General features: G+C 37.5%; 2 protein-coding genes, 2 long non-coding RNA genes and 1 pseudogene across 9 annotated transcripts in view; 3 read left to right on the forward strand and 2 right to left on the reverse strand.

The window, feature by feature from the left end:
• The first annotated feature begins 5,295 nt into the window (after positions 1 to 5,295).
• The window catches only part of LOC148724847 (uncharacterized), a 32,483-nt gene continuing 10,101 nt past the window's right edge, over positions 5,296 to 27,677 (forward strand). The window contains exons 1-13 of one of the 4 annotated variants that reach the window (XM_088731239.1): positions 5,296 to 5,421; positions 6,180 to 6,236; positions 6,383 to 6,439; positions 6,529 to 6,585; positions 6,737 to 6,793; positions 6,944 to 7,000; positions 7,488 to 7,598; positions 8,333 to 8,413; positions 8,986 to 9,090; positions 9,461 to 9,511; positions 9,690 to 9,722; positions 10,231 to 10,299; positions 10,457 to 10,569. In XM_088731239.1, coding sequence (XP_088587365.1) covers positions 5,325 to 5,421; positions 6,180 to 6,236; positions 6,383 to 6,439; positions 6,529 to 6,585; positions 6,737 to 6,793; positions 6,944 to 7,000; positions 7,488 to 7,598; positions 8,333 to 8,413; positions 8,986 to 9,090; positions 9,461 to 9,511; positions 9,690 to 9,722; positions 10,231 to 10,299; positions 10,457 to 10,569 — 945 coding nt within the window. In that variant the 5' untranslated portion in view covers positions 5,296 to 5,324. Of the gene's footprint in view, positions 5,422 to 6,179; positions 6,237 to 6,382; positions 6,440 to 6,528; positions 6,586 to 6,736; positions 6,794 to 6,943; positions 7,001 to 7,487; positions 7,599 to 8,332; positions 8,414 to 8,985; positions 9,091 to 9,460; positions 9,512 to 9,689; positions 9,723 to 10,230; positions 10,300 to 10,456; positions 10,570 to 27,677 lie in introns of those variants that run through there. The other 3 variants (XM_088731241.1, XM_088731240.1, XM_088731242.1) reach the window with 3 other exon arrangements.
• Positions 5,362 to 8,130, reverse strand: LOC148724848 (uncharacterized). The gene is made up of 4 exons (XR_015991035.1): positions 7,910 to 8,130; positions 7,467 to 7,576; positions 6,352 to 7,090; positions 5,362 to 6,000 (listed from the first exon to the last, which is right to left on the reverse strand). It is a non-coding gene; the product is annotated as an uncharacterized LOC148724848 (long non-coding RNA).
• Positions 10,607 to 18,019, forward strand: LOC148724849 (uncharacterized). The gene is made up of 14 exons (XM_088731223.1): positions 10,607 to 11,017; positions 11,192 to 11,233; positions 12,106 to 12,227; positions 12,488 to 12,579; positions 12,733 to 12,824; positions 13,100 to 13,198; positions 13,613 to 13,691; positions 13,795 to 13,894; positions 14,266 to 14,391; positions 14,715 to 14,840; positions 14,988 to 15,023; positions 15,650 to 15,707; positions 15,945 to 16,259; positions 16,548 to 18,019. The coding sequence occupies exons 1-13, from the start codon at positions 11,011 to 11,013 to the stop codon at positions 16,247 to 16,249; spliced, it is 1,284 nt and encodes a 427-aa protein (XP_088587349.1). The 5' UTR covers positions 10,607 to 11,010; the 3' UTR covers positions 16,250 to 16,259; positions 16,548 to 18,019.
• LOC148724850 (uncharacterized) lies at positions 18,092 to 23,452 on the forward strand. Of its 2 annotated transcripts, XR_015991045.1 has the most exons (4): positions 18,092 to 18,611; positions 20,398 to 20,484; positions 21,380 to 21,453; positions 22,007 to 23,452. It is a non-coding gene; the product is annotated as an uncharacterized LOC148724850 (long non-coding RNA). The 2 variants fall into 2 exon arrangements; XR_015991046.1 differs by lacking the exon at positions 20,398 to 20,484.
• Positions 18,790 to 22,836, reverse strand: LOC148724851 (TNF receptor-associated factor 4-like; annotated as a pseudogene). Its single transcript, XR_015991034.1, has 5 exons — positions 22,754 to 22,836; positions 22,216 to 22,674; positions 21,262 to 21,438; positions 20,873 to 21,108; positions 18,790 to 20,294 (listed from the first exon to the last, which is right to left on the reverse strand). The product of XR_015991034.1 is annotated as a TNF receptor-associated factor 4-like (transcript).

Here is a 27,677-nt window from a genome sequence, read left to right on the forward strand (position 1 = left end):
TCGTAATAAACCCATGATGATAAATCAGATACAATCAATATATGAAGTTCATATATTTTGAACTGCGGTTGTAGATACGTATGATGCATGATCCTCGCAGTAGAGAGCTCTATTTATGCAATAGCGAAAATCAGACCTGAAAAAAATCATGCCTTTACGGGATTCGAACCACTGACCTCTGCGATACTAGTGCAGCGCTCTCTCAATTGAGCTAAAAAGCCAACTGGGATAGGACCGCGTCATGACCTCGAACCAAATAGTTTCCTATCCAGTAAGTACATAGTACTGATTTAGTTTTCGATTCTGGAGGCACGGCTTGTTTGTAGTAGTAGTAGTAGTAGCAGCAGCAGCAGCAGCAGCAGCAGCAGTAGTAGTAGTAGTAGCAGTAGCAGTAGCAGTAGCAGTAGCAGGATTCGTAATAAACCCATGATGATAAATCAGATACAATGAATATATGAAGTTCATATATTTTGAACTGCGGTTGTAGATACGTATGATGCATGATCCTCGCAGTAGAGAGCTCTATTTATGCAATAGCGAAAATCAGACCCGAAAAAAATCATGCCTTTACGGGATTCGAACCACTGACCTCTGCGATACTAGTGCAGCGCTCTCTCAATTGAGCTAAAAAGCCAACTGGGATAGGACCGCGTCATGACCTCGAACCAAATAGTTTCCTATCCAGTAAGTACATAGTACTGATTTAGTTTTCGATTCTGGAGGCACGGCTTGTTTGTAGTAGTAGTAGTAGTAGTAGCAGCAGCAGCAGCAGCAGCAGCAGTAGTAGTAGTAGTAGTAGTAGTAGCAGTAGCAGTAGCAGTAGCAGTAGCAGTAGCAGTAGCAGTAGCATTCGTAATAAACCCATGATGATAAATCATACAATGAATATATGAATTTCATATATTTTGAACTGCGGTTGTAGATACGTATGATGCACGATCCTCGCAGTAGAGAGCGCTATTTATGCAATAGCGAAAATCAGACCTGAAAAAAATCATGCCTTTACGGGATTCGAACCACTGACCTCTGCGATACTAGTGCAGCGCTCTCTCAATTGAGCTAAAAAGCCAACTGGGATAGGACCGCGTCATGACCTCCAACCAAATAGTTTCCTATCCAGTAAGTACATAGTACTGATTTAGTTTTCGATTCTGGAGGCACGGCTTGTTTGTAGTAGTAGTAGTAGTAGCAGCAGCAGCAGCAGCAGCAGCAGCAGCAGCAGCAGTAGTAGTAGTAGTAGCAGTAGCAGTAGCAGTAGCAGTAGCAGTAGCAGTAGCAGTAGCAGTAGCAGGATTCGTAATAAACCCATGATGATAAATCAGATACAATGAATATATGAAGTTCATATATTTTGAACTGCGGTTGTAGATACGTATGATGCATGATCCTCGCAGTAGAGAGCTCTATTTATGCAATAGCGAAAATCAGACCCGAAAAAAATCATGCCTTTACGGGATTCGAACCACTGACCTCTGCGATACTAGTGCAGCGCTCTCTCAATTGAGCTAAAAAGCCAACTGGGATAGGACCGCGTCATGACCTCCAACCAAATAGTTTCCTATCCAGTAAGTACATAGTACTGATTTAGTTTTCGATTCTGGAGGCACGGCTTGTTTGTAGTAGTAGTAGTAGTAGCAGCAGCAGCAGCAGCAGCAGCAGCAGTAGTAGTAGTAGTAGTAGTAGCAGTAGCAGTAGCAGTAGCAGTAGCAGTAGCAGTAGCAGTAGCATTCGTAATAAACCCATGATGATAAATCATACAATGAATATATGAATTTCATATATTTTGAACTGCGGTTGTAGATACGTATGATGCACGATCCTCGCAGTAGAGAGCGCTATTTATGCAATAGCGAAAATCAGACCTGAAAAAAATCATGCCTTTACGGGATTCGAACCACTGACCTCTGCGATACTAGTGCAGCGCTCGATCAATTGAGCTAACAAGCCAACTGGGATAGGACCGTTAAGTAAATATATGAAGTTCATATATTTTGAGTAAATTTTAGGCGACCGGTATCGTGAAAAAATGTTATTGTGCCAGCCTTTGCGCGCATAGCATCTGGTAGCGCGTTCCATGTCTTAGCGGCAAAATAACGAAATGACTTAAGACCATGCTTGGTACTGTTAATCTTAGGTAAGGAAAGCTTGTTATTGCCTCTTAAATTGTAATCATTCCTCCTTTGTTGAACTAAGTCAGCAATAGGTCTGGGAGCCTTATTTTGAAAGCAGTTATCGACCGTTAGCAACATGTCTTGAGTCCTCCGACGACTCTTCAGTGTCGTATTCAAAGCGATACAATCGAGCAATTCTTCATATGAAATAACCTTATCTTTATATACATATCTAAGCGCACGTTGATTTACCCTTTGCATTTTCGTTGTATTCCTTTCCCCACAGTGGTGCCATATCTGGCTACAATAATCAAAGTGAGGTAAAATAAATGCGCGATAAAGTGCTTCCTTGGTTTTAAGAGGCAGGATATTTTTGAGCCTATTTAAAGCATTAACCTGACCCGCCATCTTTCTACAGATTGATGCTACATGAGCATCAAATTTCAGCTTGTCATCCGATGTTACACCTAATAATTTTATCTCACTAGAAATAGGTATTGGCCTCCCTGCGCATTCTAACTGGAAATCCCAATCAGTGTTTCATCAGTTAATCAGCTAACACCAAATCAGCTAACACCAAACCCTGATCTTTGTATGGATTTGCTACCATCCCATTCTATCGAAACCATTGTGTTGTACTGGCTAAGTCTCGGTTTAAGGCTTCCTCCAATGCTCGGGGATCATGGTTTGATAAATAGAGTTTAGTGTCGTCTGCATAACTAAGAAGTCTACAATTCTCAACCGCGAATATGAGGTCATTCATGAAGATGTTAAACAATAGCGGTCCTAGTAATGACCCTTGTGGTACTCCGGTATGCACACCCATCCACGTGGAGAAAGTATTCCTCAGTAACCCGTTGATATCGGGAAGATAAATAACTCCGTAAGAGTGAAACGAAATTTTTTTCAAGTCCACAAAAATTAACTTTGTCAAGGAGCAGATCGTGGAGTAGGCAATCAAACGCCTTGCTAAGGTCGATCGCTACCGTTGCAATAATGTGCTTGTCAAGTTCAGATCTCCAGTCCTCTGTTAAGGCTAAAAGAGCCGTGGGACAACTGTGAAATTTGCGATAAGCAAACAAATACTCATGAAAGATTGATTCAAAATGCTCAGTCAACTGCATGTTGCGCCCTATAGTTTCCTCAATGAAAGCTTCTTTTTTTTTTTTACAACTTATTTTCTACATGGTCCAACAAGCTTGCAGCTTTAAACCTCACCATGTTTAAATATTGTATATGCATTGTATTGTAACTTATCTGGGGGAAAATGAAACGCAATACACTTCGTCGAGAGAAAAATATCATGCAGAGACCGCCGTTGAAGCCATTGAATCAAGTTAATACGGGGACCCCGTTGCAGATCTATAAATTCATTTAGATTCATGACTTCTCAATTACGAGAGCGTGATTCACAGTCAACGCGAAGTTCAACTAACACACTGTTAGAGCAGCTTTTTTGGGGCTCGTCATCGGCGCAAGACCTGCGAAATTCACAAGTCACAAAAAAACAAAGAACGCAAATCCGAAACAAAGATCTCAACACAGTGAGGAACAGGAAAACAATAGCTCCAAAGGAAAGTAAAAAGTTCTCACACCTTGTTTTGTATCATCTTTTGACTTACTCATTAAAGTTACAAAGCAAAGCGGAAAACAACCCAAATTCCTTCCGCGAGACTCTAAATGCAGCCGTTATTCCAAAAAAACAAGTAAAAAAAAAAAAAAAGGAAAAAGAAAAACGCACAAAAAAGACAAAAAGATCGTACTTTCTTTCCGACAAGCTACTACATCGAATAAGTTAAAAAAAAAAAATTCAAAAATAGACGAAACTCTTTTTCTGTTGGTAGATCGGCTTTTCACCTTCGTGGCAAACGGGAAACATTGATCGTGTGTTGGCTGCGAACTAGCCTGTGTGCAGGCGTCTACTGTTTCCCTTTCCTTCTGGGAGGAAAATACAGTCACACAAGCCAGCCGCGAACAGGCACCTTGTGAAACGCGCGCTTATTAAGATTATATAAACCGCGATGTTTGGCGGAACGACCGGTTACCGATGCATCATGCATCGAGCGTTTTGCTCGTACGATTTATAGGCCAGAACGAACGACTGCTTAAAAAGTCGCCTGAAGACTGCCATATGTCGTTACAGTTTTCAGCACAGTTATTAAGCGATTTCACTCACTTACTTGCGATAAAAATCTTTTGTATTTGTCTCCTTTAAAACACGCCTTACCGAAAACCACAAAAGGCGTTCAAGTTACTAATTAAGTGGCATCAATTCTCTACATTTTCGCACATTGACTTCACGCTTTCGAAGCGTTGCCACACACGGATTACTCGTTGGTTCATGTAGTTCTTCGTTGGTAATATACAAAGCAAGATCGTTAATATGAGCCACGCGACTCGTTCCCTATCAAGAACTTTTGTCCTTTTGGATAAAAGGTTAACTGCTGTACCAAGCAAAGCTGAGTTGGGAAGAATGCGGGAAAAGTAAGAGATATCTCATTCACCAAGAGCCAGGACGCAGATGCCATCGGCACCAACCTGACCGCCGCTTTTCCATTCCTGGCGGGGAAAGACTTATCAAGGTACGCATAGTTCTTCACAGTACTCTATTAAAAATGGTTTGTAAATAGCAGTCGCATTAAGTAAAATACCGTGGGTTCGGTTAAGAGTAAGCACCTTTCTTGTGAACGACAAAAACGCGCAATGGGAATACCTCTCGTTTAGCAGGAACACAACAGCTTTCTCGGCTTAAATTATTACAATTGCTGCTTGCAGTATAACCAAGGCATAGGATGGCCAGCAAATTAGTGAGGAAAAGGCCTAAAACCGGTTAAAGAAACAACACAGAATTTAAGATTTCCAAATCATATATTTGACACTTTTAATGGAACAGAAGTTTACTAATAATAGATTGCAGGTAACTCGTTCCACAGTCGTCTTCTTGCGAGGCTCGAATGGTGAGATGGGTGGGACCCTTTGCTGACATTGCCCGTCATACCAAATCTTTGCTGATGTTGTATTTTAACACTGTACTAGTACCTCCGAAATGTAAAAAGAATTACTTTGACCCATTTAAATATCTCCTTGTGTCATCATTCCACTGTTATGCCACTCAAGTTATACTGACCGCTCAGACTGAATTTACAGTTTCTATCCCTTTTCTTTTCCTTACACAGTCTTGAAGTTATTAAATCTTATGCTCGTGGCCATGCCATGATGAAGGTAGCCGACGGCCTTCTCAGTGGTGCCCAGATCTTAGAGCACTTTGGCAGAAATCGAAAGAAGAGAGTATTTTTGTACCTTCCTCCCGGTAGTTCTTTAACTGCTATTTACATAATTATTATAATAACTATGATCTATAAGCTACATGAAATGATTATGTCATACTTTGAATACTAATACAAAAGGCTGGACCATGCATGGTTTTGATATAAAACACACAAGTAAGTGACAACAGCAGAAAAGTCAAAAAGTCAAAAAGCAAAAGAAAAATCAGCCACGAGTGAGTGTTTCTCCCTATACTTCTTCACACGCTCCAGGCACTTCTTTTTGTAGTTCATAACCCAAGAAGGTTCTTTCGAGCCATTGATATTATTTCATCTGCGAAAAAGTTTACATTTCATTTCTATAGAAAGTGGCTCATGACTTCAAGCAATTTTGTTGAGTACATTGCTCATAAAATTGTGATAGAAATTATGTATTTTCATAAGTTTCCCTCTTAAATAGCATAGCTACTCCTTCAATTCCTTATCCTGGAGATATGCTTCTTTTAATAAGCCTTTTTCCTTTTGGCTTGCAAAAAATGCAAGCTGAACTGTGGCCTTGCAGCAGCCTGCGGGGTAATGGTGCAGAGTTTCCATCTTCACACAAGGAAAGCAAATTTTGATTCCTGTATTGAAGGCATGCCATATTTATCAATTAATAAGCATGGGGCCAAAGAATATCTGAGTTTCAAACCAATGAAGCAATGCAATACAATACTGGAATAACTACTGACATCTGACGTAAAAAAAACACAATTATTATTTAGTAGCTATTTCTGATGATGTTATTTCAATTCATCCACAGCCAATGCTTTTAATGCCAACATCCAAGCAAATACTGATTCAGCCTCTTCTAATGGATGTGAGTTGACTTAACATTCCATAAACATGCAAACAACAACCCAATGAAGCTAATTAATACAATACTGGAATAACTATTGACATCTGACGTAAAAAAACACAATTATTACAGCTACCTCTGATATTGTTAGTTCGATTCATCCACAGCCAATGCTGTTAATTCCAACAGCCAAGCAAGAACCAGTTCAGCCTCTTCTAGTGGATGTAAGTTAACTTAACTTTCCATCTGACATAAAAAACACAATTATTATTCAATAACTCTTTCTGATGTTGTTATTTCGATTCCTTCACAGCCAATGCTGTTCATTCCAACTACCAAACAAATACTAGTTCAGCCTCTTCTAGTGGATGTGAGTTCATTTAACACCCCACTAACATGCAAACAACAACCCAGTGAAGCTATTATTTTAATACAATATACCTGAATAACTATTGGCATCTGACTTAAAGACCACAATTATTATAGTTACCTCTGATGTTATTACTTTATTTCATCCACAGCCAATGCTGTTTATTCCCACAGCCAAGCAAATACTAGTTCAGCCTCTTCTAGTGGATGTAAGTTAACTTAACATTCCATAAACATACAAATAACAACCCAATAAAGCTAATTAATACAATCCTGGTCAGGAATAGCTATTGACATCTGACATAGAAAACACAATTATTACAACTACCTCTGATGTTATTGTTTTTATTCACCAACAGCCAATGCATTTCATTCAAACAGCCAAGCAAATACTAGTTCAGCCTCTTCCAGTGGATGTAAGTTGACTTACCGTAACATTCCATAGCCACGCAAACAACTATGGACATCAATTGCTGAGGACCATTCCATTTAATAGACATGCACCCCTAATTAATCAGAAAAGTCACACTTTATACCCAAAGAAAAAATATCAAAGGCCAACTGATGCCTTAGCCCCTTTAAAGAAAGATCAATTTATATCCCAACCTTTCAGGAAATAATTATTATAAAGATAAAAGATGCCACCATAGCAACCCCACCACCCCCAAAATTTTATTTTCTTTCATCCACAGCCCAAGACAATCCCATTGATAATTGATGGAGGGTTAAAGCGGGTCTCTATTTACCTTCTACTTTCATAAGCAGATAAGAGAGGTGGGGCCTGTAGAGTTCCCAGCTTTACAGGAAGAAAACTAGAATCACTTTTCCTTGATTTCAATGCCTGAATCATACAGCCATTGACTGCTATTATTGACCACTTACCTTTGATCTTAACATCCACAGCCAACATTGCAGCCTCTTCAACTGCCACCCTTGTGACTAATGCAAGGTCTGGAAGGCCAATAATGACCCCAGCTGTGCCAAGCTTACATCTTCCAACAAGTATAAATGGATGTGAGTTAAACATTAAATAATGTTAGGGCAGTTGCAGTAAAACAAAAGCAACTAACCTCATCGACATAGGGTAAACAGACTTTTCGAGTATTGTTATGAGCTATTGCAGTTTGAGCATTTGACATATTAGTCCAGTGTGAAATGTTGAAAAGTTGCTTAGATGAATTGATAAAAATAATAAGAAATGACTTTGTTCTTCAATTAGTAAATTTGCAAACACAAACTAACAGAGTACAATTGAAGGAAAGGACATATTGAGTCCAGATCTGCATATTCAAAAGGCCACACTTAAGTCAGTTAAATTTTCTTACACCAGAATAGATTTTGGGAGGCAATGTGACCAGGCAAATTAATTCTTGGGCAATTGATGTATGATTCCATCCCCTGCTAAAAGTGTTTGCATAGTGGGGTGAAGTTCACTGGTAAAACAAAATTGAACAAAATTTTTCAATAACACACTATTTCAACATAAAAATTGCTTAGAAAAAGTTAACTATCGATGGAACTCTCTCACAGGTGTGGTGGCCGCATGGCTGAGTGGTTAAGTGTTCTAGATTTGAAATGTAGTGGTCCTTGGTTCCACTCCCCTAGCTATCTGGATTTGTTCTCTGTAGTTTGTGAGCTGAACCCCTTAACCCCATAGTGTAAATACTGAGCCAAATGGTCAGCCTCCTACCAGTTAGGGTTCCTAATAGTTTATGCTTTACTTCTGAAATTTGTTTATTTATGTACAGCACAACAGCAAAACAATTCAAGCTGGAGAAGGCCTCTAATTACCCCAGCTATATCCAGTGTATCACTACCTTCAACTGGATGTGAGTTAAATATAATAAAAAATGAACTATCAACACATTAACCAAAGATAAATACTTGAAGTAGTGTGAACAAGCTTTTTTTTCGACAAATAAAGAAAGCTAGCAATTTCTCAGGCCACCAGTTTGAGCATCTTACATATTAGTCTCAAACTTGAGTATTTCATCCAGGAAAAATCATGTTATCTATTTATTTTTCTTGAAAGTTATAACTTTTGTCATCTCCCCCACCTCCCAAAAGAAGTTCCAATAAGGAACCTTGTTTGGTTGGTTTAGAAAAAAAAAGGAGAAAAAAACTGGTTATGATGACCACAAGTTAGAAATACATTTTAACCCAGCAGAGAAACATCAGCCTATAGAATATTACCGTCTAAAAGATCAGATATCATCAGTGTCAACAAAGTGTCCATGATTTCCTCACAATTCATCAAGACTTAGGGGAGGTGGGGCCCATAGAGTTTCAAGCTTTATGTCAAGAAATCCATTATTCCTTGATATCAACACCTGAATCAAGTGACTAATGACTCCTATCATAGACTACTTACCTCTGAAGTTATCACTTCAATCATCCATAGTCAATACTGCATCCCCATCAATGGCAACTCTTGTAACCAATGCAAGTTCCAGACAGCCAACAGTGACTCCAGCTGTATCCAGCTTATCTCTACCAACAAATGGACGTGAGTTAAACATAGCAATGATTTCACAACAAATACTGAAAACCCCCAAAAAAATTTGAACCAAGAAATTGTCAGTGGTCACTTGCAAAGTAAAAATCCAAAAGACAAAATTAATGCTTATGTGTGAGTGGTGTAAGTTTTGCTTTACGTATTTTCTCCCAAAAAAGTTAACAATTTTAGAACTGACTGGTAATAATTCTTAAATGCTGTTGTGTATTTAGAAAGGGATTTTTGTCTGACGATATGATTTTCAATCGACATAAATTTAGCATTCTTAAGTTACATTATTTTGCCTGAGGTGGTAAGATAATTATTGCAACAATTTTGTGCAATTAGCTTTAACAAATTTCTACATGTACTTTTTTTTAAGGAGAAACTAGAAGGTACATTACCCAGTTGGCCAGAAACTCAATCAGGACTGGTGAGCTTTCCAACTTTACCCACAAATTTATATTCTATATTCTTTGTGAGATAGAAAAGAAAAAAAGGATGCCAGTGATTGAACAAAGAATGAATGATCATTAGACAGACTTTCACACACAGTGTGTAGCATTTACTGAGCTAAATGTTTAGTATTTTGTTTTGTCTTCTACATTTAGATGAACATCAACTCCAAATTGATGACTCAGATGGTAAGATTATAGACTATGAATCTGGTTGTGATGTTTTAAATGTGGCTTTACAAATAACACTTGCCAATTCAATTGGATATAATCATAAAATTTTCATAAGGGGTTCCAAGGGAGATTTTTAAGACAAAAATTTTGAAAGGAGCTGAGAAAACACATCTAACAAAGAAAGGAAACTTCAACATAGGGAATGGCATAAAAATGACCACTATATGCAATGAGATTAAAAGGCAAAGAACTCCTTTCTTCCGTGGTGTACAGATTGGTAGCCTTAAGACATAACATAGTACTAAGTGACCTTGCTTACCTCAAACTCCACATAGTTTAGTGGTTATAGCATCCTTCCAGAGTGCAAATGGTAACAAGCTCTGCTGTCATCAGGAATCAGATTTTTTCTTTGTCCCATGCTGCTAACGATGAATATACTTACATTCAAAGATATGATACAAAAAGTAATGTATTTTCACTGAACTTCACTTTGAACACAACACTGTTTGTCAACCTGCCACAGATGAGGAATTGCTACAGAGTCCTTTTAGAGACAATGGAGACACTAACATAATTATACCTTCTCCCCAAGGTAAGTGTGAAAATCAAATCAAAAAATCTGTTTATTACCAGAATGAGGTTATTTTTATTTTATTCCCCACCTGAATCTCCAACAAGAGGTGCCCAAGTAACAGTCAGGCTGTAACCACAATAATTTACAATGATGTTCCCTTACATTTTCATGCAAGTGCCCCAGAAACAGGCAAGGCAAAGGAGAACCAGACCTGCGGTAACTTCAACCACGACAAGGCCAACTAGTTGTAGCACGTCAGATAATATTTATAAAGTAAGAGTAAGTTAATAACTACATCTTGGGAGTCAAAGGGATAAACATTATAAACTTGGCTTAGTGAAATGCATTTGTGCAACTCCATGAATACAAAGGCTAGAAAATTATGTTTACACAAATGCAAGTGAAATAAACTCTTGATCTAGTATACATTTCAATTCAAGGTAGAAGACTTGCTGTTCAGAATAGAAAAAAGAATGCCAGTTTTTACCAAAGTAAATGCATGTGGAGGAGACTGGTCCCAATGTGAGGACATCATTGTCACCTGCCTCTTACATATTTTTCAAAGCTCATTTGAAAATGGTCCAAAATCCTATGTTTGTGTCATGATTTACCCGAAAACAAAGTGACAAGTAAATTGAGTGGACAATTCAAATATACCTCTGAGTGGCTCGAAAGCAGTGATATCATTGTTTCTCAGGGTTCCATGGCTCACCATTTTATGGAGATGGAATGCAAGGTATGATGATACTATTATGACTTTTGTTTGAATTCTTTTTCTCTTTTTATTTTTCTTTGTTTTCTTTGGGGGGAGGGAGGGTGTTTAAATTACTAAATATTTATTTCTTCTTCATCATTTATTGCCAAGATCTGTGGTTATATATAACATCCCAAAATCTCATTGTTTCAACAGTTGGAACAGTTAGAGAAGACCTCTCTTTACATGGTATAAGAGGTAAAGTAATTCTAGTGTAATCTGTGATTGTTTTAAAGACAAAAAGAAGATGAAGTTGCCCCAGAGAGCTGATTGAAGGATTATCATCAACAAAATGATGGAACTCTTCAAAACTGATCTTTTCAGCACATAATATGCACTTGATCAAATATCCATAACAGGAAAAAAGCATCTGTGTAATTATATTTGCACTACACTCAAATATACAGATTAAATCCAAAGTGAAAAGTCAGGACATGTAAAAATAAAAGTGCAACTACGCACCAAATGATACACTGTACACAATTAAATTGAAGGATTATTATCTACAAAATGAAGGAAATGTTCACAACTGATCTTTCCAGCACATTGCATGCAACTGGGTCATATATTTATGAAAGGAAAAAAAGCACATGTGACAGTATATTCACACTACACTCAAATATACAAGCTAGATCCAAAGTGAAAAGTCGGGAGTCACATGTAAAAATACAACTGCAATTACATGCCAAATGATACACTGTACACAGTTAAATTGCCTTAATGAAGTGTAACCAGTTTATTTGCAGAACTCTTTTCAGAGTGCAAAATATGTTGTAAACTATAGCATGAGTTTGAGAACATGAACCTATCAACTGGGTATTTAACTTTGTATTTTCATTTTGTTTACAATGTGTGGTACTCATCCGATACAGTCTTACTTACTAAATGCAAATTGTTTTGGCATTGTTTTGAAGTTCACTTACACATAGATAATACTTTAATTTCTAAGTATGTTTAACATGCTTTATAATACATTTAATTAACACCTACTGCACCTCTCTTACAACACTCAACCAGTTCTGTTTCCTTCTGGACACTTGATTAACAATTATTATTTACTTTTATTTTAGGGGCTCCCTGCAATGCTCCAAGCAGAACCAGTGAGGTTTGGAGGTGCGAGAACATGCTGGAGTTAGCTTGCAACAATGTTGAACAATCCATGCTGCCACTCCTGAATCATTCTTTTGAAGAGGTGACTAAATGCAATTATTAAAAAGAATCATGTACATTAATTATAGACTATAATGCAATTGTGGTGATCTTAAAGTCCAATATTCAATTCTGATTTATTCAACATTAAATTTATACCAAATTCCTAATTAATCTCTGGAATAGAGCACTTAATTGGATTGTAAATTAATTCCTGTCAAATGACAAAAACCATTATGTTCATTTATTTTTTAACCATTTAAAAATTGACTAATCATTCCATTATGTTTTTTTCGGGTATAGTTATGCTGGCAAGCACGAGAGGCTAGGCGCCCAATAGTAGCTGTCCTTCTGAACCCAAATGGCCAAAATGATCTAAGAGAGGACATGCTGAGGTACTGATAATCTGTACAAATAACATAAACCAGGCAGGCAGGCCTGTAACAGGCCAAGTGGTTAAAGAGAATTTTACTAGGGCTGCTTACATTGACATTGATCACTAATGCATGAAAATGAAATTCTCCATTTGTTATTACTATTTTGGCAAGGGCTCTTCAAAGGATGATGGTGGCTGGTTCCATCAATGAGGCAGAATGGCTCTATTGGGGAGCTGAAACCTCATCAGAAGAGGGAAGGAAAGGTAGGGTCAAAGAGTTCATTATCTGTATAGTCAAAACCTAAGGCTTAACAATTCATTTCATTAAGTTTATTAATTAGGTACAGTATTGCTAAAAGCTAATTAAGTTACCACTTCTGGCCTTTAACCAACTACACACAACTCTTATATGTGAAACTGCTTAAAGTGTAGCTTAAAATTCACTTCTAAGTGATTAAATTAACAAAAATAAAACTCAACTACCCATAAGTGGCAATATAACTCTAATTTCAAGATCACATTTTCTTTTCATGAAACAGTCCTTGCGCTATACGTACATGAAAGACTGAATGAGGACCAGATCATCTTGTTGGTGCCCTCTCCTCGTCAAAATCCAGTATTTGTCGAGCGCATACAAGGTAATAACCTGGTTAAGAGATTATTTCAGATCAGATATTTCATTAAATCACTTTTTTCAGTGGCATTTAGGACAACTACATATTTGGTGATGATGAGCCAAAACTGCCATAAAAAATGAGTACAATGTGCAAATGCCTACGAATGCTGTGTTTTTTTTTTTTTCATTGTTAAGCAAATTTCATACTCTGTCTTCTACTATCATACATTTGTATAAGCCTTATTTTTGATGATTGCAGTTAAATTATGTCATGCAGCCTAGGAGAAGGAATGTCAAACTTATTTTCATGGGAATTAATTATGTCATGCAGCCTAGGAGCAGGAATGTCAAACTTATTTTCATGGGAGACTTTGCATAAAGTGAATATCCAGAATAAAGTTGGTCTATAATTAAAACTCTCTTGAATCATTTTTAGCATCGGATGCAAACAACACTGGCCTCGGAAGTGTGTGTGAAAGGGTAACCATGATGATCCAATCACTTGTGTTGGAAAGGTAATAATTTTGTTGTATAATGACTATTATTGAAATCTTATAGAGCAATGCACCACAAAACTGTTAGATACTTCACATTATCCATGTTACTCTGTTTACACAGGGAACAACTTGCCCTCTGGCAAGAACCGAGGACAGATGGGAAAAGAAAAGAAAATAAAAGGAAAGAAAATAAAAGGAAAGATGAAGGAGATGCAGCAGAGGTATAACCTTAAGGCATCATTTTCATGGAAAATTAAGTGAATACATCAGTTTACTTATTTTGTCACCTGTGTCAACCAAACAGGAAAGGAACTTAATTCAACTGAATTTCCAAAGGAGAGTACAAGAACTTAGAGGAGGGACAAATCACAACTTAGATTCAACTAGACATATTACAGGTTACAATTATTACATCTTGAAAACACTTGGCTGAGGTTCAATCAGATAAAAACCAGGTTTAATCAACAGCAAGGGTGATTTCACTGAGAACTACTTCCAGTTGGAATTTCCAGATGGAGGAGAGGAGTGTTAGTAGAAAAATCCTTTTACTAGTTTACATAATGAAATGTTTGAATTTTTTTATTTTTGATAGGTCAGACAGAAGAGGAAAGAAAGGGTGAAATCTCCTCCACCAGGCGAGGTGTACACCAAAATTATCCTCCGCTGCACCGGTAACAAGAAAATTGGCAGGCGGTTTAGGCCAAATGCTTTTTTCCAGGTACATTGGAGTACTTATATTTATACACCTGGAATGCCACAGTTTTGCACATATTACAACTGATTACAGTTGAAATTATTACCATTTGCAAGTTTTATTAATTCACTTGACTAAATTAAGCAATCCCCCAAGCAAGGTCTCAATAAGGGGCAAAAGCAGATGTTCACTTATACACTCATGGATTTTCCTTATGGCTGGGTCATGATCCTGAGTGCATTGAACTCTGACAAAAGCCACTGCCATAACAGTACCATGGTGACCACAATTCCAGCTGTTACTCAGCATGTAAATGATACAAATATTTTGTCTATGTAACTATGCAGGAAGTCTACGACTGGGCAGGATCTCATGATGACCTGCCAGGACACTTCATAATAAGGAGAAGGCAGCAAGTGGTGCGCCACAGTGATCGGCTACAGGGGCACGAGATCCTGGATGTTGTAGAAGGAGTGAGTGCTTCCTTAAAGTAGGAAGAAATAAACAACATTTACTTTAACATCAGCTTTCCATTACTTTCATGTCAAGACTGCAGCTACCTCTTCACTCATTCTTTGACTATAAAGTAAACTCTCTTTTTCTCTTGAAATTTATCACAGGGAGAAGAGCAGATAACTTCATCACTGCAATCGCAGGTAGGGAATGTAAGGTTCATGTAACTTGTGCAGTCTCTAAATAGCACAATTGGTTTAATTAGAGAATTGGCTAAACAAGGAGCGTGACTTTCTTAACTTAACTTGTCCAAGTGCAGTGTTGTAATCTAGTGTACCATTTTGTTGCTTATTTTTAAAAAGTATGTTTAAAGGAACTAAATTTTGATTATATCAGAATTGGCTCAAAGAAAGTAAATTTGTCATTACAATAGTTTCCAATGACACTGAACATAACCATCTAACAAAAACGAAACTTAAAACACTTCGACAAGTTCCTCTCCAACAGAGCAGAGCTCAAAGAATGTATGGCAATGTCTACTGGAGCTAACAGCTCAAGCATAATTTCCATTTCTCTTAATGGATCCTTGGTAGAAAGAGCCAACCCTATGCTGTCCCTAAGCAACTCCTCCTTTCTCCCATGCTTTGGCAAAATAGTGCATTCCTTTTAATGTAAACGAAATATTTATAGTGTACAAAGTGTTTTCAAATTGTAAATTGAATTAATGAAGGGTGGTGTGATGCTCAAAGGAACAATGTTTATTTTAATTATGATATTTACACATAACTCCTTTGAGCACCACACTTCCCTTCCCTTGTTTTACTTGCAGGTGTCCTTCCGAGGGAATTTTCCAGCAGAAAATGACAACCTCTCTGTGACTTTAGTAGGTAAGAAAAACTTGATTTTTATTAACCTATCAAAGAAATAACATTCTTCGTCCAACAACGAAAATGCATCCAGAAATATTAACATCCCCAGGTAATACATGGTTCATGATATCGCAGTGGCCCAATAAAGATTATTTTGTTTGAATACTCGAGAAATCAGGGTTTCAGCTAAACATAAATATTGTGAACAACAAACACAGAGAACCAAGTAACTCAATATTTTGTGTATGATCATAGATGTAGGCCAAGCTGTGGGAGATGTGGAGAGAAAAGAAGGGGCTAAGGGAGGAGATGAAGAAGAAAAGCAGGAAAAAGAAAAGGAAGAGAATAAAGGAGTAAGTAACAAAGAAGAAACCATGGACAATGGAGATAAAGGAAGCAATGGAGGAATACCAGCTGGAGCAGTAGAAAAAGAACATGAAGAGGAAATGCAAGAAGGAGAGATGGAAATTGAAGGAAAACAAGGAGGTTCAAAGAAAAGAAGGAGGGACAAGAGGACAACAGCCAAAAGAAAAAAGGCAAAAAAGGAGCCTGCAACATAAGAGAAATTTGGTGAGATTATGAGTACACAGAGTGTAAAAGTGTAATACAGATAACTGCTGAAGCACTTAAAACAAATTTAAACTCTTAATGTGATGTGTGCAACAGTAAAAAGCTTCCTATCAAAAGTCTGTCTAGGAAACACGAGAATAGCAAAAATAGATTGGGTACATAGGCTAGTAAAAGTCAGTTTTTATCCCTGAAATCAAACATGCTAACAACAGAATTACAATTACTATAAATTGTGGAACAATGTTATGATTTGCAAATATTTTTATTGATTTTTTTTTTTTTTTGAAGGATTCTGATGGCACCTGAAAGTGAGAACAATAAAAATGGCAGACTCGATATTACTAACATTTATTATTTGCAACCTCAACTTGTCAACTTGTTAATGTCATTAACAGGTCATAAAATGTTCAGTTCAGTTAAAAAAAGTGAACTACCACATTTTTATTATGTCTAACTGTACCGCCAAAAAATGTCTTGCTAGTGTTTTTTGTAATGATCGCAAATTAAGAGCATGGTTTTTTCAGTCTATGCAGAGGGCTAGGTCAGGCTACAGGTTTCATAGCTAAGGTTATATCGACAAGCATTGATTATTTTGTTAAAAGTGAACTGTTGCAGTTGTGTAATAGCTTCTACACTTGATTAGATCAGTGGATCTATGGAAACACTCTTAACTGAATTAGACCTGTTAATGACAGAAACCTCTTTGTTGTCAATTAACAAACTATTTCCTAAAAATTAATCACTTTTGAACAAAATAATCAATTCTGCGTTTATTTAGTTAACATTTAATCTGGATTCAAAGATGTATTTCTCTCACTGGTATCAATAATATTAGTGTGATTTGTGTTCTGCAATATCTGAATAGAATAAGTCAAACAAACACAACTTGAACTGTATATTAATTTTATATTTCAAAATTTAGCTTTTAACAATTATAGTAGCCTGCCAAACCTTACGTTTCATGAAAATTAATGTTGTAAATCCACCATGGTCTCTGATAATGTATATATTAAGTATATGATTTTGATATTATTCTTCTTACTATTTGTTTGCAAGAGATGAAAAAAAATAACTCTTTGTTTTAGTCCATTTCCTTTACTGTAGATATCTGCAGACAGCTAAAAAGAAGTGTGGCTGTTTTGTTTTTTCTTGAGTGCAAACCATCACTGAAAAGCCAAATTAACAAATGCTAGAAATAGTTATTAAGAAGACTTGCCTTTGCTATGCCTTAACCACTAAAAATATGAAAATACTGAAATTCATTGGTTACAGTACAAACTGCTACACAATACCATTTGTCATCCTTGCAGGAAAAGCTTGTTAGTTTACTTGTTTGTTTGTTTGTTTTGATTGTTTTATGAAAATATTTTGGTCTTACCACCTTCATGGCTTATTTATCAAACTAATATAACTTACAACCCAATGTTAGTGTTCACCTTCATGGCTTATTTATAAAAATAATACAACTTACAACCGAATATTATTGTTCGCCATATATGCTTAAAACCTAGCCTGATATAGTTCTCATAAAGTATTTTTCTAATCTGCATTAGCAACCGTTATTTAGGTAATAAAGAACATGGTTTCTCAATCAATCTCGACTCAATGCAGACATTTCTTTTCAGATTTTTTTGGCCATATTCTCCAAAACACTTTAATGTTACATAGGATTTGGGTTCCTTTTCCTAGCTACAAATGACCAATTAAAACAGAAGCACTAAAGTGTATTGAGCTTCTACAATAAAATTAGATTGTTTGTATTGTTGCATGCTGTTATGTATACTTTGTGTGGTAAAAACAGGGTTGGAAAAATGGAGGTAAAAAGTTTCGGATCACATTTGGTATCTGGGCAACCGAGCTCGGTTCATGTTCACCGTACTCGAATAGCGATTCGAGTACCAGTTCAAAGCAACCTCGGATCAACGAGCTCGAAATGCGGTCAATTCTATTCGAGCTCGACCCAACTATATCGTGCTCGATCAAAAAGACGAGCTCGACAAACTCAATCTGTTCTAATCGAGCTCGGTTTCTTATCGAGCTCGGTTTGCCTCGATTTCTATCGTCCTCGGTTTGCCTTGCGGTATTGGTTTCATATCGAGCTCGATTTCTGATCTAGCTCGGTTTGCTATCGAGCTCAGTTTAATCTTCTTTCAGCAAATGAGAGGTAATCTGGTACCAAGACTTGGGAGGGAGCATGGGACGAGCGAGAATGGCCATGATTCTGGCAAACTTGTCGAATTTAGTTCGTGAATTGGGGACTTTTCAGAAGTATGTTTTCCGTCGAATTTGAAAGAAAAAAATAAGAGAAGCAAAATTTAATGTTGCTAAGGAGATGAAGGAAATGACACTAAGGTGAGCATTGGCTCTTTCTTGTACATTGTTTTACGGGAGGGTGTTGTGACCCGCTGGTTCATAATTTATAGTAACGTTTTGTTCAGTTTCAAACTTAAGTTCAAAACTGGAGTGTACATTTCCTCCATCTTTCCAACCCCAAGTTTACCACACCAAAAGGTATACAAGATAGCATGCAACAATACAAACATTCCATTTTTATTACATAAGCTCAATACACTTTCGTGTCTCTATTTTAATTGGTCATTTTCAACTATGGAAAGGAACACAACTCTTATGAAACATTAAAATGTTTTGGAGAATATGGCAAGAAAAATTCTGAAAAGATATATCTGCATTGAGTTGAGATTGATTGAGAAATCATGTTCTTTAAAACCTAAGTAAAGTTAGATAATGCAGTTCAGAAAAAGAATTTATTAGAACTGTATCAAACTAGTTTTTAAGTATATATGTTGAACAATAACACTCAATTATAAGTTATATTACTTTGATAAATAAGCCATGAAGGTAGTAAGATCAAAATATTTTCATAAAACAATTAAACAAACAAACAAACTAGTAAACTAACAAACAAGCTTTTCCAGCAAGGATGACAAATGGTATTGTTTAGCAGATTGTACTGTAACTAATGAAATTCAGTGTTTTCATATTGTTAGTGATGAATGCATAGCAGAGGCAGGTTTTAAAAATTATCCTAGCTTTTGTTAAGTTGGCCTCTCAATCATGGTTTGCACTCGAACCAAAACAAAACAGCCCCATTCATGTGTAGCTGCCTGCAGAGATCCACAATAGTGGAAATGGGCTAAAACAAAGAGATTTTTTTCATCTCTTGCAAACAAATAGAAAGATGATATTTAGAAAAATTTCATTTGAAAAACAGCATTAAAAATGCTATGTGCTAATGTAAACTTTTTCTTCTAACACTGATTGAGAAATCATGTTCTTTAAAATTATAATTGAGGTAGATAAAGCAATTTAGAAAGAAGACTTTATATACAGAATGACCTAAAGATTAGAACTGTATCAGGCTAGCCTTTAAGCATCAATGGTGAACATTCATGTCCAGTTGTAAGTTCTATTTAATAAATAAGCCGTTAATGTAATTAGTTCACAGGAAATAGCTTTCTGTCATTGACAGATCTTAAAATGTTTAATTTAGTTATGTGTTATTAAATCTACCAATCTAATCAACTGTAAAAGCTATTACACAACTGTAACCTTTCAATTTTAACAAAATAATCAATGCTTGTTGATCAGACCTTAGTTTATAAACAACTTGACTTAACCCTCTATAGACTGCAAAAACCATATTCTCAATTTGGGGTCATGACAAAAAAGCACAAGCAAGACATTTATGACTGTTAAGTAAGAGATAAATAAAAATGCTGGTTAATTAAAAGCACAAGCAAGACATTTATGACTGCTAAGTAAGAGATAAATAAAAATGCTGGGTAAGATTTTTTTTTTTGTTTTTGTACTGACTGAACTTAACATTTTAAGACCTGTTAACGTAATTAGTACAAGTTGAGGTAGTAAATAATAAACTTAACATCAAGGCTTCCATTTCCATCGAGTAGACTTTCCACATTCAGTATCCTCCCACCCCACATTTCTCCTTCTTTCACGGACACCATGTCTGAATCCAGCACCTGCCCCTTGTCACTTCCTTGGGCCATTACAATTCTTTAAAATGAAAATTCAATATATTTACGTATCATAACATTGTTCCACTTAACTATCATTATGATAGTGTATTTTTATGCCAGATTTGGGTATTGTCTCTTAGCTTAAACAGGGGAAATACATGGGCCAGTTTCAGCTTTGAACGTACCAGTTAGCAAGTTCTAGTATGGTCACCGTGATGCATGAATAGGTATGATGAAGTGTTTGGTTTTTTTTTTTTCATGCACCTCTCTAGTTTCCTGTTTGAAGATCTATGTTATTTAGTCTACTGTTCTTTTCGTATCATTATTTACCTTTGTAATACTTTTAAGTTTTATTTAGTAACATACATACAGCAAATTTAGCATTTTACATCATTTCTTCTCAAGTCCCATTTGTTAGTTTATTTTTTTAAACCTGTAATCAGTTTCTCTTTTGCCATATGTGAACTAATTCTCATAACCTTTTACTCCTGATTGAGTATTGGATTTGTGAGGAAAATAGTGTTAGTCACTCTTGGGACATGAAAGAAGGCAAAGGTACCATCATCCTTTAAATACACCGATAAATACTTTACACAAAATAATTGATGTTCTTACTGAACTTCTGCACTAACTGGATGGGATGCTGAGAGAAGCTGCAGGAACAATTTTTGTTGTCTGAAGTACAGTCCTCTCCATCTGTAGCCTTCATCTATAAATGGCCCACCTGTTAAGGGATTGTCTCCATCAGCAGTTGAAGGTTGTTGTGTACTGCTCTCTGTAAAATTTGGAATTCTCCAACAAAAGGAGACAACCCTCTCCACTTTGGGCTGTATAGGTTCTGTGTCGCATTTCTAAAACAGAAATTGATTTTTACGGCTATTATGAAATGTACCAAAAAAGGTTTCTAGGTAAGATTTTGAAGGTAAATGCAACAGTTGCTATCCTTTTCCCCACATACTTGGAACAGGTTTATTAATTTTTAGGTTGGTAAAAAGGCAGCTTACCTTATAGTATATTACTCCGCGCAGTCGTTTGATTTCTCCTGATTGGTGGGAAAATGTGTGGTGGTCGATTCCTTCAAATGGACGTTCATGTCCTTTTTTACAATTTTTTTGCACCCAGGTACTTGGCATATTAAAGCTTTCTCTGGGCATTGGTGAAGATGTAGGTTGATGTTCCTTCTAAAATTCAAAGAGGTATGTGATAGTTCAAGATCTTCCATTTTTACTGGTGTTATATATTCTAACAGTTGATTTGATAAAAAATAAAGTGGAAAAGAAAAAGTGAGGAAAGCGCGACACCCTTAGGGTGGTTCTGTAGATAAATTGACTTTGATGTAAACTTTGGGGAGATCTAGAGCAGGGCCTTAGCTAGCATGAGGCAAGACGAGGCAATTGCCTCGTCTTAATTTTGGCCTTTTTAATTTTTTTCTTTAAGATTGACTTTTCTGAAGAAAAATGCCACGGAAAATCCTTAAAAGAGCAATTCTAAACCTCTAGATTTCAAAGTTTTCTGGGGGGCATGCCCCCAGACCCCTCTAGCGGCTCGCGCCTTCGGCGCTCGAAGCTTGCCTCGTCTTGTCCTGAAATCTGGCTACAGCCCTGTAGAGGGGATGGTTGGGGGGGATGGGGGACTTAAAGTCATTTGGGAGTATCACTTGGCCCTTCCCCTAGATCCCCATTGAATGATAGGCATTATATCTGTTCTCAAATCGTTTCTTGATCATGAAATATAATTCTTCTCTTTCAGTTATATTTAGGGAATGCAGCTGAGTCACAAAGTTCCATAATGTGTAACACCAGACACAAATTAGGACTGCCCGTGATCTTCAATTTGAATAAAGAAAATACAGGAATACTGCTATTCATGTGAAAAATTTCCGAAAAATACATCACTTAAAACAATTGCCCAACACTAAAACATCGCAATGCTCAATTATCCGAATCAGTGCAACATACCGTGGTAATGACGCTCCACATCTCAAGGGACATAGAACTGCAGAATCTCTGCACAAAGATCTACGGTGGAATTGTAGTTTTTCCCTCATTACGCGCAGTTGGCATCCTGAACATGCGATCCTTTCTTTGGGGCAAGCATGTGCTGTCATTTCTTCCCGTGCCGCTACGTGCTGGCATCCTTCGTTGGGGCACCTCTCTCGTACTTTTGGGCAATGTTTTAGGTGATCGTTGGCATCGCTATAGTTTCCCTTCCACTGGCAGCCTTGGCTGTTACATTTAACAGGCAAATCTCGGGTGGCCTTGTCCATCGTCACCTTGATCTTCAGCTCTTCTTTTCGAAACTTAGCCCGACACTGGGGACATACCGGTGTGACTTTGGATTCCGCCCAAGTTTCCATGCAATTTTGGTAGCCAGAGTGCCCACAGGCAACGGTAACGGGCCTTAACACGATGTTATAACTGAAAAGGAAAATGGCAATATAGTCGCACTGGAAATGCGACGGCAAAATATGAAAGTCGGCAATGATATTCAACTCACCAAATACAGCAATCCAAATCCACTTTTCGCAGAAAAGTTAATTCGTTGCACTTGGAAACCACTTCGGCCTTTTGATGAGACATTTTTATGGAATAATGATCTTCGATTACTGTCTTTAACAGTAAAGTCTCCTTGTTAGTGTAAGCTGTTCAAATAGCCTCTAATTACGAGAGTGTGATATTTTTAAAGTCAACATTTCCGTTGCGCTGTCAATAAATTAATCTCCTTTGTTTAGGTTCCGGTATTGTCGGTACTGGGTACGCTTATTATTGAATTCTTCAGTCAGGTCGTGAATTTAATGGAATGCCTTGTCTAGTTGGCTCAGCCCTTAATATTTATGTCCTTTCATAAAGGGGTTCCCTAGTATCTTACCTTAACCTACTCCATCATCGAGGTCTGTCCTTTGTAATAATGACATTCTCACGGAGGGGATGCCACGCTAAAGGCTCGAAAGAGTTTCATTCGCGAGCGCGCTTTATCTGGTTTTCAAGTGACGTCCTCAAAATTAGAAAATAAGGAATTACCCTTTTGATGAGGCATTTTTCAAAGTGTGAGATCTTCGGTCACGGCCTGAAACGGTAAAGTTTCCTTGTTAGTATAAGCTGCTCAAATAACCTAAGATTACAAGCAGAGTATGCTTAGATTTTCGAAGGTCATTTTTACCTTTGTGCGGTTAATAAATTCATTTCCTTTGTTCAAGTTCTGGTATTGGCAATAACTGGTACATTTATCATCAAATAATTCAGCAAGGTCTTGAATTTAATGGATACTTTGTTTAGTCGGTTTACCCCCATTTTATTGAGGTCGTCACGTAAAGGGGTTTCCCAGTTTATTGCCAAGTCCCTTAGGACCTTTTTGAGAACCACAGTGATGTGATGAGATTTTCTCCATAAAAGGTTATTGGTTATTATTAACCCACTCCATTATCAATGCCTTTCCTTTGTAATAATGACGTTCTCACGAAGGGGATGCCACGCTGAAGGCTAGAAAGAGTTTCAGTCGCGGGCGCGCTTTGTCTGGTTTTGAACATTAATCTTTTTAAATTTTTCTGTTTGAAAGGGTGTTTCGTCTTTTGAGAATGCAAGATTGAATTTGAAAGGTTTGGCGCCACGCGACATTAAAATGGCGGCCAGTAATGATGTCACGTAGGTTAAAAATGTGACATCCGCTTAGGCATTATTTACATGGGGGAAGGGAGGGTACATGTTCCCTTGATCCCTTAATCATTTTGGATTTCATTACTTTTTCCCCATTAACAAAACCCCTTGTTCCCAAAAATGTTTTTGCTCATGTTCCCTTGATCCCGAAAATTTTGCGCTGTTCCCTTTATCCCCTAAAATGTTTATCGTTGTTCCCCATATTTGTTTTATATTTTAGAGGCTCGGAAAGTTAAAAAAAAAAATACTATTGAAAGTAGATCTATTTTCGCTTGTTCCCAACAATCTATTCAAGAGTTCTCTTGTTCCGTGAAAGTAATTTGATAAATGTTCCAGTTCCCTTGTTCCTAAAACCCCTGGGAGGAGCTCCTTAATGTTCAGACCGAACGGAAAAATATTTGGCTCACGGTCACGAGACACGGACCTTGCTGCACTCGGTCCAAGCGTCATGACCTCGAACCAAATAGTTTCCTATCCGGCACTCCCACTCAGTAAGTACATAGTACTGATTTAGTTTTCGATTCTGGAGGCACGGCTTGTTTGTAGTAGTAGTAGTAGTAGCAGCAGCAGCAGCAGCAGCAGCAGCAGCAGCAGCAGTAGTAGTAGTAGTAGTCGTAGCAGTAGTAGTAGCAGTAGCAGTAGCAGTAGCAGTAGCAGTAGCAGCTGCAGTAGCTGTAGTTGTAGCTGTAGTTGTAGTTAGTTGTTGTTGTTGTTGTTGTTTTTGTTGTTGTAGTTGTAGTTCTAGTTGTTGTAGTTGTAGTTGTTCTTCATTTAATGTGGTAACACACTTAGCTACAAGCTACTTTCCAGGAAGCCCACAACAAAATATTTAAAAAAAAAATTACAACCTACATCAAGAATTAGGTACATTAAGTAAAATATTTACGTATGATACACGATCCTCGCAGTAGAGAGCGCTATTTATGCAATCGCGAAAATCAGACCTGAAAAAAAATCAGGCCTGTACGGGATTCGAACCAATGACCTCTGCGATACTAGTGCAGCGCTCTACCAATTGAGCTAACAAGCCAACTGGGAGCAGGCCGTTAAGTTGATTCGTAATAAACCCGTGATGGTAAATCAGATACAATGAATATATAAAGTTCATATATTTTGAACTTTGGTTGTAGATACTTATGATGCACGATCCTCGCAGTAGAGAGCGCTATTTATGCACTAGCGAAAATCAGACCTGAAAAAAATCAGGCCTTTACGGGATTCGAACCACTGACCTCTACGATACTAGTGCAGCGCTCTACCAATTGAGCTAACAAGCCAACTGGGAGCAGGCCGTTAAGTTGATTCGTAATAAACCCGTGATGATAAATCAGATACAATGCATATATGAAGTTCATATATTTTGAATAAATTTTAGGCGAGCGATATCGTGAAAAAACGTTCTTGTGCCAGCCTTTGCGCGCATAGCATCTGGTAGCGCGTTCCATGTCTTAGCGGCAAAATAACGAAATGACTTAAGACCATGCTTGGTACTGTTCATCTTAGGTAAGGAAAGCTTGTTAGTACCTCTTAAATTGAAATCATTCCTCCTAGTTTAACTAAGTCAGCAATAGGTCTGGGAGCCTTATTTTGAAAGCAGTTATCGACCGTTAGCAACATGTCTTGAGTCCTCCGACGACTCTTCAGTGTCGTATGCAAGGCGATACAATCGAGCAATTCTTCATATGAAATAACCTTATCTTTATATACATATCTGAGCGCACGTTGATTTACCCTCTCCATTTTCGTTGTATTCCTTTCCCCACAGTGGTGCCATATCTGGCTACAATAATCAAAGTGAGGTAAAATAAATGCGCGATAAAGTGCTTCCTTGGTTTTAAGAGGCAGGATATTTTTGAGCCTATTTAAAGCATTAACCTGACCCGCCACCTTTCGACAGATTGATGCAACATGAGCATCAAATTTCAGCTCGTCATCCGATGTTACACCTAATAATTTTATCTCACTGGAAATAGGTATTGGCCTCCCTGCGCATTCTAACTGGAAATCCCAATCAGTGTTTCATCAGTTAATCAGCTAACACCAAATGAGCTAACACCAAACCCTGATATTTGTATGGATTTGCTACCATCCCATTCTATCGAAACCATTGTGTTGTACTGGCTAAGTCTCGGTTTATACCTTCCTCCAATGCTCGGGGATCATGGTTTGATAAATAGAGTTTAGTGTCGTCTGCATAACTAAGAAGTCTCCAATTCTCAACCGCGAATATGAGGTCATTCATGAAGATGTTAAACAATAGCGGTCCTAGTAATGACCCTTGTGGTACTCCGGTATGCACACCCATCCACGTGGAGAAAGTATTCCCCAGTAACCCGTTGATATCGGGAAGATAAATAACTCCGTAAGAGTGAAACGGAATTTTTTTCAAGTCCACAAAAATTAAGTTTGTCAAGGAGCAGATCGTGGAGTAGGCAATCAAACGCCTTGCTAAGGTCGATCGCTACCGTTCCAATAATGTTGTGCTTGTCAAGTTCAGCTCTCAAGTCCTCTGTTAAGGCTAAAAGAGCCGTGGGACAACTGTGAAATTTGCGATAAGCGAACAAATAGTCATGAAAGATTGATTCAAAATGCTCAGTCAACTGCATGTTGCGCCCTATAGTTTCCTCAGTGAAAGCTTCTTTGTTTTTTTACAACTTATTTTCTACATGGTCCTACAAGCTTGCAGCTTTAAATCTCACCATGTTTAAATATTGTATATGCATTGTATTGTAACTTATCTGGGGGAGAATGAAAAGCAATACACCTCGTCGAGAGAAAAATATCATGATACTAACAAACATAAACAGCTTTTTCAATAATACCGGCACCTGATACCCAGAGCTCTGGCGGGTGTCCTGTCCTGAAACATCGAAGTAAATTTATTCTGGTGTCTGTAAGCTAGAGACATGTGAGCTCGCAAAGAAAGCCTCCGACTTAAAATCTTATAGCGCGTTACCACTCACGTTGCATGCAAACTTATTGGAAATAAAGAAAGTGTTCACTCAAGAAAAGAGTTCAACTTTGGAACACCAGCATGGCCGCCGTTGTATTATTTTGGAACACCAATAAGCGATTGGGTTGGGGAGAGTTTATCATCCTTCTTAGTTACTACTGTGTTTAGCGATCAATACCAAAAGGCTTCTTGTTGTTGTATTCATAGCACTTCTGGCGTGGGAACGGGCAGCTGATGAAACGCCCGCGGCAGACACAGAGGAGACATCTTGCTATCATCAACGGGTTTTTAGACTTGAAAAGCAGTTTTACAAACTCAGTGGAACCAGGGGGAACATAAAGGCTGCAAAAGGTTCGGGATGACAGCAAACTAAACTGCAGAGACGTTGAGCAACCAAGGGTTCCATTAAATGGTTTACACGTGAGAAACAAGTTCATAAACTTTGATCTTTAACCTTTTTCTCTTAAAATGATCCTTTCTTCAAATATATCTGTGCAAATTTTATTCATTTTTGTTATCTTGGCTAACTCTGAGCATACGCCTCTATGGGCAAAACTCATTAAATGCGCTTCAGGAGCAATCCATAGCTTTGCGCTAATTTGAAAAACTTGTTGTTTTTAAGAATAGTGTGCCTTAAAACCAATTACAGCAATGGCATAGCTTTTCAGGCTGACAATATATTGTCATCAGGCACTAAAAAATGTATTTCGTACCTTTTAAAATAGTCAGCTAAGCTTCTTCACCGTTACATTCGGGCAAGGAGCAGAGTCATCCAAGTTTAAAAGATTTTCAACTTTTGGTTATACACGCTTAT

Source organism: Stylophora pistillata, chromosome 8 (assembly GCF_964205215.1).
Source record: "Stylophora pistillata chromosome 8, jaStyPist1.2, whole genome shotgun sequence".
Classification (NCBI taxonomy): domain Eukaryota; kingdom Metazoa; phylum Cnidaria; class Anthozoa; order Scleractinia; family Pocilloporidae; genus Stylophora; species Stylophora pistillata.